Raw genomic sequence first — 12,867 nt, 5'->3', positions numbered from 1 at the left:
CAATGCATTGTAAGGCAGAATACTTTAACCTCATGAAGACACAGCGCAAATCTGGAGTGACTGCTGCACTCAAGGCAGCACTTGAATTCCAGCCTGCCTCAAGGCTGGCAGGAGAGCAGTGTACTTCTTCTATCTCCATCCCAAAACAACGATTTATTCCTTCTGTAGCAACTGCTTTCTTCTTTCAACTGAGGTAACAAAGTAATAGAGCTGGAGCAGGAAACACGTAGCTATCCCCCTGTGAAAGCCCTACCTCTTCTGGCTGGAACCCCACTCGGAAGTTCATTCCTGTGGCTTCCCAGCACTGCCACTCAAGGATGCACGAAGCTGTCCTGACTTCTTTTATTCCCCACACATTCTCTCAAGTGCACAAAAAACCCAGTCTCTAGTTCCAGACACTGGGAGAAAGAGTCAAAGTTTAAAGCTTAATTCTTTCACAGCCTGAAAGGGACACTGACATCACACAGATGAACCATAACTTCATCATCTATCACTACAGTGTGGCAGGTATCTATGAGTCTGTTGGTCCATGAACAGCTCTGCACTGTAGCAAGACAGAAAGGCTTCAGGAAATTTTCAATCACAGTAGTCAAAAAAATGGATTTCATATCTCTGAAAGGTGCATGAAAACGTTCCCCTACTGCAAAACTGCTTTCAGAAAGAAGGCTGCTATCTAATGAACCACAAGAACACCAAGGTTTTCCAGTGAGCACACATTTAAACAGATGTCAGACCTTTTCTTGTTTAGTTTTTGAGATAATTTATCGCATAACCAGTGCTCCGAGATCTTTGTGACATTACAATGGAATCTCTAATGGATTATGAACACAAATATACTGAATAGGAGCGGTATTTTGGTAGCTGATGTGGTATTTTTGAAATCACATACCATTGTGTACAAATACCAGCTGTCCTTTAATTATATGAGCCTGGGTAAAAGTAAGGATGCTCTTGTTTGGAGACGACTTCAGAGCCAAGTGCCCATTGCTAGGTGGAGTAATGGAATACACAAGTTCTAATGGTGAGGAGTCCTTGTCTTCTGCACAGAGGTCACCAACAGTTATTTCTGTGACTGAACCCACCCAGACCTAGAAAAGCAAAAAAAATTTTAAAAAATAAAGAAAGAAAATGCATAGGAAAGAAAATTGGGACAACAGGAAATGGGAGATGGGGATAGATGACACATGACTCCAAGAAAAAGAAATAATAAATATTTGTGCTGTGCAACACTAGCAGCTATGACAGGTTTCCTTACGGTCCATCCAAATCTCTGATCACAGACTGGCATAGCTCATCCTGGCAAATCGTTTTCAAAATACAAGACCTTGAAATAATTCAAGCAAATAAACCCTACAACAATTAAGAGCTTCAGACAGTTGGAGTACAACTGCTCTATTTGTCAAGAATTACACAAACTCTTAGAAACATAACAAAAATTGTATTATGATAACTGAGTCAAGGAGGTGCTTTCCAACACATACACATGAATATTAGAGTCATGTATTTCACAGCAGGCAAGGCATTCAATATGTTCTACTTTCACCAGCAGGAAAGATAAAAGAAAAACAGCCTGGGGACAGCATAAACTCTAATAGAAATGGGACACTTCTTGTAGCTGCCTTATTTTCTTCTAACAAAATGCACTAAAGGCCCTTTTCTAGTGCACTAAAAAACCCAGAGGTGTTCAGTACAGTGGGAGATGAAACAACTGGTGCCTCCAACAGCTGCCTACCATTTTGCAAGGTCACAATCTCAGACAAAACAGTTAACTAGTTTTTAGAAAGACGGTGTAAAAACCATTACTTACTTCTAGTAAATCTAAATCTGGAGCACATCCTAAGTCTAATTCCAGAGGAGGTCCATGAGGTTGATAAGAGGACTGGAGCACCTCTTCTATGAAATCAGGCTGAGAAAGTTGGGGCTGTTCAGCCTGGAGAAGAGAAGGTTGTGTGGGGACCTCACAGACACATTCCAGTATCTGAAGGGGCCTACAGGAAAGCTGGAGAGGGACTGTCTGACAGGAACTGGAGTGGCAGGGTAAGGAGGAATGGGTACATACTGAAAGAGGGGGAATTTAGCTAGATATTAGGAAGAAATTATTTACTGTGAGGGTGGTGAGATACTGGAACAGGTTGCCCAGAGAGGCTGTGGATTCCCCAGTCCTGGCAGTGTTCAAAGCCAGGTTGGATAAGGCTTTGAGCAGCCTGGTCTTCAGGAGGTGTCCCTGCCCATGGCAGGGGGAGCAGGAACTAGATGATCTTTAAAGTCCCTTCTTTCAAGCAGAAAGGACTGCTCTATGAATTTCATCCCTATCTAATTGAGTAATTCCTTGTTAGGGAAGGATAAGCAATGGCCCATTTTGTTCTTCATCTCTGTTGCATATATTTGGAATTACGGATGAAAGTGCTAACAAACAACAATACATATTCATCTCAACATGAAATTAAATTCTTAAAATATTCACTACATCAATATAAATTATTTCCATGTATAATTTATATCATAGCGTAAAATCTTAAAAGCCTAAACCTTTAAATACCTCAGCTTCAGCTTCCAAACACACACTGCATCATTCCTTTCCATCTTCCTAGTGTCTTAGTACACTTAATAAATATCTGGTAATAACATCACACCAAATGGTTGAAGAGGAAAAATTAACAAAGGGCATTTTACCTCTGCCAAAGCCAAAAATTGCAATTCACTACATATTAATTCTACTTTTTAACATGAACCATGAAAGAAAACCATTTAAAACATTTTAAACCACTGAAATTTTTGCCACCACACTTCAACAGAGGAAAGATTACATTCTACATCATGTCACAAAATATGTGTCATGGAAACAAGAGATACTAAAATTAAGTTAGATTTTTCCTAATCAGAAAAATTTGAAAAGTAAGGTTATAATAGAAAATACTAGCAAATAGTTATTTTCTCCCCTGAAATATATATTTTGCTGTAATGTAATTATTAATATTAAATTTTGATAAAGGATGACACTTATGACACAGAACAACAACTAATGGTACAGGGTGACTTAGTGAGTGGCACCAAATAAGCACATCAGTGTCACATGTTTTGTACTGAGAACTTTCAATTCATCTCAGTAGCACTTGTGTAGATTATTCTGTGAAGAAAATAAAAGGTCCCACACAGAATATGCAAAAATATAAGAAATTACAATGGACACGTTATTACAATTGACTCACTAAGTTTCAAATTACTTTCCTTACTAAAGGAAAAAAGACTTAAAATTTCTAATTATAGAAAAAAAGTGGTTTTTTCTGTAATGTCAGTATTTAATTCTGTTGTCCCAGCACACTACCGCTCAATGCTTTTTAAGTACTATACATGGCCTACAACATGATCCTTGAGGAATGAAAGGAGATCACAGAGCTGAAAAGAACTGCAGGGAAGCAAACACCGAGAACACAGCAAGAATTGTACAAGCATCTTATTTTTCATATCTGGGATCAAAATCTCTTTGAAGAGCACCATGAAAACTGTATCTGAACTTCCAGGACATAGCATGACACTGATTTTTCATGTGTCTAACACATTCCATAGGCATAGTCCAAAAAAAGGTTCATGACCCTGCTGATGTGAAATAATTTATTTTGCTCTACTTACAGGATTCAGCTCATCAGTATCTCCTTGCATGCTACATATCCTACCAGACACTCTGTATTCACATTTTAACACTCAAGTGAGCAACTTAGAGAAAACAACAAAAATAATCCATTTAAATTTGTAGGTTTTTTGAAAAACCTAATTCTAGGAAAATATAGCCCTCTTGTGGCAACAGGAGGATACAGTCATTTTACAGCATTGGTACCCATATATTTAAACACATATAAATGCAGGATGTAATGCAAGGATAGTGATTTTCTTCAAAACATCCTATTTCCTTTACCCATTCCCATTCTAGAAAAAAAAAAGCCCATAAAACCTGTGGAAATTTTAAGAAATTATATCTAAAATGCTGGTAATTTAAGTTTCTAAATAAAAACATATCTCATTGATTTGTTGCAATGGAAAGGATTTAAATTGCATGCATTACAGAAGTTCTCAGGACAGCAAAACTTTCTGTATTTTATGTTATGTCACAAATTCTGAGCCAGGGGGAAAAAAAGGGGGGGAAAAAAAGAAAAAAACAAAAAACCAAACCACTTTAAACCCTTATTTACTTCCACCTCCTACAGACAAACCAGAGAAAAACACCCAAAATGGTTGGATGTCTGTCACCCTGAAACTTCTCCCATGGTGCTCATAACCTTTATAACAACAGACAAGGCTGTTTGAAGAAGGAATGTTATGGATGTCTCTGAAGTGAGGAAGCTAGAGTTAGACTCATTCAGCATGTGTGCACATGCTCGATAGCTTCTTGCATTTGGACAGAAGCCCATGACAAAGGCCAAAATTAACTTCCATATGCCCACACCAACATCACTGGCCACATAATGCACCTCTTCACATAAGCTACTTCTCAACAGCAGATACCATATCCTAGCCTATTTTTTAATCATTCAGCAGTTCTTTCTGACTCTTTATACTGTGACCTGCAAAATTTCCAAGGTCCTAAACTTCAGTCAACTCAAATAGTTCTACTGGACTTCAGTTTCCACAGTACTGGTCTGTCATTGTATACTTTTGCATATTTCCAATCTTACAAAATATATTGAAGAGCTACTGGGTTTTTAAAAGCAATAGACATAGTCTATTATTCAGCATCTACCACTAGCAATGCCCTTGAGGAGCACAGACTGTTCTGCTAGAACATGGGGTCAGACACCACTACCCTACACAGAAATGCCCGTCTCATCTCAATATTTAGCAGGACTAAGAAAAACCCATTTTCTTTCACCTCACTGAGGATGTGGAAGTTTGATTTTGGGAAGAATCATCTCAGTGTATTCCTCCTAGCAGATAAGTTGACTGCTGGATTTTAGACTGCACATGAATCCACCATATGTGTACATATTGGTACGCACTCACAACAAAAACCAATTTGATTTCTCAACAATAGCTTGTGCATGACTAGCAAAACCACAGGCACAAAGGCAGCATTCTGGTTCTGGTACACAGACTGCCTCCCCAGTAGAGAAGACCAACCCTAGGTAGGTGAAGCTTTGTTATCCTTGCTCTTGGGAAGCCTAGATTCACAGACACTTTTAGAAAAATCTATAAGCTGCATTGCAGTACACTGTACAGCTTTAGTTCTGTTAATAGACTGCAATTCCAGCAGTTCAATGCCAGCATTTTAATGCCAGCAGCGCACCAGAACAGAGACCCCGAAAAATTTGACTGAACATAGTGCCCTCTTCCCTGTGACTAGACAAAGATTACTGAGTGCTGTGCTGATGTCTGTGGAGTACCACTGTAATTATTTCAACCAGGGCAGGTTTTGCTCTGTGCCACCCAAATGTTTGTGAAGGCAGTCTGCCCTTCTGTCAGCAGTCTCTGCACAGGGCAGGATGACTTCTGTCGTAGGCATCTGCAGATTATCTCCTGTCACTGTGAAGCTGCACAACACTACCATTATGGCTAGTTTAAAAATTATGTGTTTTCTCATGCAAAATGGCTAAATACACAACACAAGGTTACATCTTTACAGCAATACACTCTCCCTCTCCAAGACATAACTAACTACATAAAATTAAATGCATGTTTTGGTACCACCAATTTACAAACTGCATGGCAGAGCAGGAATGATGGCAGCCTCAAAATATCCTGCTTAGCTTCTTTCAAACCAATTCCTAAACATCTTCTCTGCCTAAATACCTTCTCTGCCAGTCTTGCAGCTGGTTTACAAGTTCATTAGCTGACCCACGCTGATTTGATTCTGCTTTTTGGAGGCACTTAACTTGTTTTTACCCATCAGACCTCAGATTGGAAGTCTTTACATGTGGGGGTTTTTTGGGCACAGCGTCTTTACTAAATTGGTTTTGGGTACTTAGTGCTACCATAACACAAACAAATATGATACAAATATGTCCTGGGTTAAATACTATAAATAAACTAATTAATTACTTAATCAATCTGAAAATGCACTGAAACTGAAGTGACAGTAGTCACTTCTGTAGTGGTAGATAACTTTTCAAAGATCAATAGATTAAAAAGTCAGCTATGGTTATTAAGAGCTAAAGGTAGCATCAGGCAACAACTTTAAAATTTTCTTCAGGATTTTTTTGGGGGAAGGCAGTTAGAAAAAAGTTAACGTATCTTCTTCTTACCTCACACTATCACATAGTAATAGCTTCACTGATTGCACTAATATATTGATGACCCTAGATTTTCACAGATTGCATTGTATTATTTGCAGTTTTGAAGAAGGAAACACTCCTGTTTTGTGTAAGCAATACCCAACACATAATCAATTTGCTCTTGTCCCATCCCACTGGCACATCTGGACAGGAGCAGGCAGCAGAATGTACCTTAGCAGGTCCAACCCTTTATAACACTTCAGGGCAAGAGGCATAGGGTTGGAAGGCTGTGCAAATACAATCATGAAAAGCTGGCATTCTCATCATCACTATTCTCGGTACTTTTCTAAGTTACATGTTCATTACATGTTACATAACAGCCCTCAAGACACCACAGCAAACAACACTAAAACATAACAACCACCCAGGTGCAAGCCATCCACCCTCACAAACCACACATCAGTTCAAGAGACTTCACATAACTTTAAGATTAAAAGAATGCTTGTTCAGCCTTCTAGATAAATTTTACAACAGCCAAAAGTGTTCTCCATAATGTCAAAAATCTTCCTAAATACAAACCTAGGTACTGCCTCCTTTCATTAGCATTAATTTTCCTAAATCCAAGGACTAATAGGTATTATATTGACTAACCTACCAGATATAAACCCAATAGTCTGTTAATGAAGGGGCATTAAATGGCATCAGAATTAATGGAATTAATTTAAACACTTTAAAATGTTGACAAACAAACCTGAAGAATTCTGTTTACTTTTACAACAGGAGCTTCATCATTTACTGCAGTAACAGTTACAAACACAGATTGGGGCAAACTTTGTTTCCACAACTCCGTGTTATTTACTACCACAGTAAAATTGTCCATCGGTTCTTCACTGCCATCATGAACATAGTGGATTAATTCTTGTTCCACCTGAAAAATATAACAAGCTGAAAAACTAAAGAGGCTAGAAGAAAATAAATGTCACATTGAAAAATATCCTAGTCACGGCTCTCTCTCTTAATTGCACGAACATTTTATGACTTCCAAAACTTTATTTATGCTGAATATCAGATTGTACCTCTATCTTTGCTCTGTTCACAACAGTAAATTTTACTGCTCATCTGTCCATTGCTCTAGCCAGAATATCTTGCCAGTCTTAGCATTCTCCCTTCTTTCTGAAGGAAAAATGGAAATCCAATCCCACTATATTTAACAATGTTTTCTGGAATCTATAATCTGAACATAGTGTTAGTAGATGGTGACTTATGATACCATTTTGCTTCTTGGAGCTAAATGACTGAAAATTAGTGGTTATAGTGGCTGCCTGTGAGCAAAGAAATTACCTTAAAAATTACTTTTTTTCCACTGTTCTCCTTGTTCAATCTACATACCATTTCCTTTGGTCTTTTCAAAATGCACCCACAGTCTCACATTTCCAGAGTATCTACAACACTGCCTGAACGTGAGCGGCACATCAGTCTACTGTGATTATAGCACACTGGTCTGTGTCAATACTGCCATCAAGGAAGTGATGTGGTTCCCCACAACAAGGCAGCCTCCTTCCCCACTCGAAATGACCAGCTTGAAACAGCAGAAAGATCTTCAAATCAAGGCCAGAATAAAGCTCAAACTCATGTCTCTCACCACCTCCCACAAAATCCCACAGCTTTCAGCAAAACAAAGAATTCTTCAAGACTACATCTAAAATCTAAAGGCATTACCTGTTTTCTAGTAAACGTGGTTAACTTTATTCCAGGAACACGAGAGTTTTCAACATACCCATGTTTTGGCTGCTCAGTTAAAATGAATTCACAGCTGAGTCCTGCAAAGTGTTTACTAGGTATTTTTAGATTATCTTCCACCAGGGCTTTTGAGCCCCCTTCAATTACTGTGAAGTTCTGTACTTCCAGTGGAATCATTCTGGGGATGATGTCTACAGAGATCTCTATTCCATTCACTGTTCTGACACCATTGGTCACATCCAGAACAAAATGGTCATCTAGTTGGTCAGAAACTGTCTGCACATACTGAACTTTGCCCTCGTCGACATCTTGCTGCGTGAAGCTCAAAGCTGCCCTCTGGTCAGAACTGAGATAACTTTCTTCTGAGGAAAACTTCCGAATGTATCCGTGTACTGGAAACTGTCTTACTGTGAACACAATCTCAGATGGAGAACTATTTTCATGAACAACCTTAAATTTAAGAACATATCCCAAAATTATTCAAATGGAATATGAAATGAAAATGAAATTCTATAATTCTCTTCTGAGTTTTTCGCTTTTAATCCTGGGATTGTCTACCTAACTAAACTGGCACTTCTTATACAGGTTACACAGCTCCCAAAACTTCAAGCAGACACATGGTAAATAAGGTGGCATGGGAGCCATTTTGTAACCCCAAATATGTTTTGTAAGTTTTGAAAGGGAACATACTCCATAATTAACTAATGGTGTCACAGCTATAGATTCCTGCCTGAAACAAGGATTTCAGGATTTCAGCAATGTGCAGCCGGAGCCCTCTCGCGGTGGTTACTGGAAGGCTACACACGAACATCAGACAGGGAAGAATTAATCTAGCATAAGTGGCCTCAGGTTTGTGACTTGACTTGTTTTTTAAAATTTTGGACTTAAACCTCAAACATTTTAACTGGGCTAGCTCCAAACTAAATCAAACAAAACCCTTTCTTCCTTGGCACTTTCCACCAGCTCAATTAAGAACATTACATGGAGTACAAATAATTGTTACAACTAAAACAAATATATACATGCAGCATCTCCAAATCATAATTTTCTTAAGCACCAATATGTAATAGAGTCAAAGACTATGGGCAGTCTTTTTCTTTAACAGAATCAGTTTTCCTTCCTAAAAATGGAAGATTGCTAGTGTCAGTGTCTCCTGAACTAAGCACCCAGAATGCAGTCATATTAGTGGAAATCAAAAGGAGTTAAAGAAGACACAAACTGAAGACACTGCAATGGCTGAAAAAACAGTGACAAAAACTTGCTACAAGATTGGAGGAATGGAGAACATGGTTAACCTACCTGCAGTTTTCCTTTACTGATTTTAACTGGTTTTCCTTCTTCAACCAAGAGATTGTTTTTGTTCACAATCCTTGGTGGCTGCTGATGACTTTCCAAATACATGCGAACCTGTAGTCCAGCATCCAGATGGACATCTCCAGCACGGACTGTGAAGTCAAATGTGTCAAAAAGGTTGTTGCTGTCATCATGTCTGTAGGTCACATGCCCCTTTATCAGATCAAGCTGAGTAAAGGAATCCATTAATAGATTATTCACATATATTCTTCCATATTTTGGAAAAGAGAGTATCTCATATGTAAGCTCATGATCATTTCTTATGTCTTGGTTTGTAGTAGCACTTAGGTTAGCTGTTGAAACAGTTTCTTCCTTACCTTTTTGAACCAATAATCCTGTATTATTTGCCAAGCTAACATAAGGATCAGTGGCATTAACTTCCAGAAGCAAAGAAGTATAGTGCTTGCCATCTGTCACAAAAAGCACAAAACGCCCAAAATCTGCACCATGGTGCATAAACAGGACTTGCTTTTGCTCCATGTCCACTTGTTTGAATTGGTAGAGTCTATGCAAAGTATCATTTGTTAGCACCAAGTCCCCATTGGAAATACCACGTCTAGTATATAGCAACTGTCCATCATCAAAATCAGAATCAGGATCATGATAGCAAAGATCTGCCAAAGTTAACAATCGCTGCCCGTTTCTCACTACATTAAATATCTTATCAATTATGCGAACTGGTTTCTCATCATTCTTCAGCTGGACAGAAATGTAGAATCTAATTTCTACTGACAAAGGTTCCACTTCTGGATCAAAGTTTGTCCCCTTTCCCAACTCTTTGCTGGAAGCTTTGACAAGAAATTCGTCAAACACAGTCTCAGAATCGTCATGCACATACATAAGGCACTTATCAGTTATATCTTTATTAGTGAAAGTTGTAAGACTGCCATTATTCTCAAATGAACCAGAAAAATTAGTAAGTTTTAATTTCCCATGCTTAGGAAACTGTATAACTTCATATTGGAAAGTTTTATTATCTGGTGTTTGCACAAACAATTTCGTGCTTGTTATTAATTCTCCTTCCCCTTCAGTAACATTAAGGCCATTGTTAGTCAAAATAATGTTTCTGAAATCTGATTTGATGTAGACTTCAAAGTCATAGAAATTTGACTCCAGATACTTTGTAGAAATGAGAAATCTAAATGAATCATAGTCTTCATGGTACCCGCTGATTAATTCATATGCCACTTTTCGATCAGTAATATCTTTCTGGGTAAAGACTGAATCTCTTTGCAAAGGCTGATCATTAAGCAGTATCTGTCCATTCTTCGGTAGGGACAGAAGTTTAAAATGAAGCTCATCTTCAGGTACTTCTAGATCTGCAATCACAGCAAAAAGACTATCAGAATTCAAGTACTTCTTTTTTGATTTTTCAATTTCTAGAGGAGCATGTTTCAATAGACTGTACCTTAACCATTTCACTTTGATTGGAAATGTGTGCTCTTCACTGATTCTGTTTCCTATGCTAACTTTGAATTTAAATTGGTCAGTAACATTTTCCAGCTGAATGTCTTTAAAAGTGCTACAGTATCTCACACGGCTGCGCTGAAGAGAGCGTTGAGAAAAAGAGTTGACTTGCTTCCATTCCCCCCTCGAATGCTGCCTTTGGACCTCACCAAAGTGAGGTGGTTCTGTGATCTCGTACCGTATCTCCAGTTCCTGGAGGACAGCATTTGTTTCCACTGCCAGATGCCTAGGTCTTATAAGAGCTGTAACACCTTGGACAAGATTTATTCCTGAGTTGTTGACAACTCTGTAATCCAAAGGAACTGCCATGACACGTAACACGACAGTGTTGCTCACCTTCTCACCATCACTTGCCCTGAGAACAATCCTTGAGTTCTTGACACCTGTGTGGACAAAGAAAACAGTGCCTTCACTTAAGTCCTCATTAGAAAAAGTAGTGATAGCTTTTCCAGGATGCTTTGAATTTTCTAAAAATCCTGCATCTGCATTCAGATTTCCAAGCACTGAAAGACTGAGACCCACAGAATCTGTATCTTTGTCTAGAACTTTTATCAGGTCACTAGTCAGACATTTCTTTGAGTTCTCTAAGAGAAGAAGCAAGTTTCCCTCTGGAAGTATGATCTCAGGTGCATCATTTATTGGAGTGACAGTAATTTTAAACATATGCTGCTCGTTTCCTTGCAAATATGGAGACACAATCTTCTCACTGCTGGTAGAAATGGAGAAATTAAAATTATCGTAAGTGTCCTCAGAGCCATCATGGACATACAGAATCTTCCCTTGCCACACATCCTGCATAGTAAATGTATTCACCTCCCGCACTGGTTCAACATTCAGCTTCAAGTGTCCATGAGAGGGTGGTTCCTTTATATCAAAAAGAATTTGTGACTGATGAATTCCTAATTTCTGAAAGTCTAAGTTAAATTTAATATGCTTAGATTCAAGTGAAGCTTGTCCACCCTCTAGCACAATCAAGTTACTAAGAACTAAAAGGTGGCTTTTGTCTTCCTTGCCCAGAGAAATTGAGCTTTCATGGGAAATGGCAAATACAGGAGCTGCTTTCACAGGAGGGTTCTTTACAGCTGTCTCTAAAGAAAGATTTGTATTGAAAGCACTCTGTATTTCACATCCAGCTGAAATGTCCTTAGTTACTAGAACATTCTTCAGCGATTTCTTTTCTGAGTTGGCTTTCAGGTTCCTTAAGCAGCCTTTGAAGGATCCTCCTCTGGCGTACTTCCCAGATACCGAGATTAACTTAATCACTTCTGATCGTATGTTGTCATCTGCACCACCTACAAAGAGGGATCCCTTCAGAACTGGCAAATTACTGTGGGGAGGTAATGATTTTTTCACAGTTTCTTCATCCAGTGTTAGTTGCAAATACTGTGCAGTAAATTTCAGTTTGATGTAGTGCCAACGACCATCATTGACTGACCTACGAGAGGAAAGATGGGTTCTACTGTTATGTTTTCCAACATAAGCTTTAATTAAACCATCTTCCATTTCCATAGCAATGAAATCTCCCGTTTGCCCAGGGTGGTAAAGCAGCAAGCCACGTGCAGCTGAGGTTTGTAAGGTATACTCGAAGATTCCCTCATCGTCCACATTCCATGATGGGAAAGAAATATAGGACCTGGAACTGAAGAAACTAATGGGTTCTTCTTCACCTGCAAAGAATTCGTCACTGCACCCCACTGAAACTTCATGGATGTTTTTGAAGCCAGGAGAAGGTCTCAGAGGCATCAGAATGTCTAACTGATTGAATAGCACATCATCAATACATCCTCGGAAACTGGGTAGTGCTCCAACAAGGTAGGGAACATCAAGTTTACCAGTACCACCTATGTAGAATCCATAATCAATATTTAATTCATAAAGAATTCCAGGCATTTTTGTACTAGCTCTATCATGTTTATCAATTACCAATGTGACATTATCTTGTTCATGATGTAGTTCAACCAGGTGCCAGGCTAAATCATTCAGCTGAGATCTTTGCTGAGAATGAAGTACTCGCTCCCCCACACCAAAGTTAATTCTCAGCTGCAAGAGATAGAATTTTAACTATCAAAATCCAAAGTGGTATTTTTCACAATCATACGTTAAT

General features: G+C 38.6%; 1 protein-coding gene across 2 annotated transcripts in view; it reads right to left on the bottom strand.

Moving 5' to 3' along the window:
* The window catches only part of LOC116438084 (chondroitin sulfate proteoglycan 4-like), a 44,938-nt gene that overhangs the window by 18,212 nt on the left and 13,859 nt on the right, over positions 1–12,867 (bottom strand). For both annotated transcript variants that reach the window (XM_032096657.1, XM_032096658.1), the window contains exons 3-6: positions 9,243–12,803; positions 7,923–8,393; positions 6,955–7,131; positions 890–1,088 (exon numbers count right to left, since the gene is read on the bottom strand). In XM_032096657.1, coding sequence (XP_031952548.1) covers positions 890–1,088; positions 6,955–7,131; positions 7,923–8,393; positions 9,243–12,803 — 4,408 coding nt within the window. The remainder of the gene's footprint in view (positions 1–889; positions 1,089–6,954; positions 7,132–7,922; positions 8,394–9,242; positions 12,804–12,867) is intronic.

Source organism: Corvus moneduloides, chromosome Z (genome assembly GCF_009650955.1).
Source record: "Corvus moneduloides isolate bCorMon1 chromosome Z, bCorMon1.pri, whole genome shotgun sequence".
NCBI lineage: Eukaryota > Metazoa > Chordata > Aves > Passeriformes > Corvidae > Corvus > Corvus moneduloides.
This window is presented reverse-complemented; position numbering and strand designations above follow the sequence as displayed.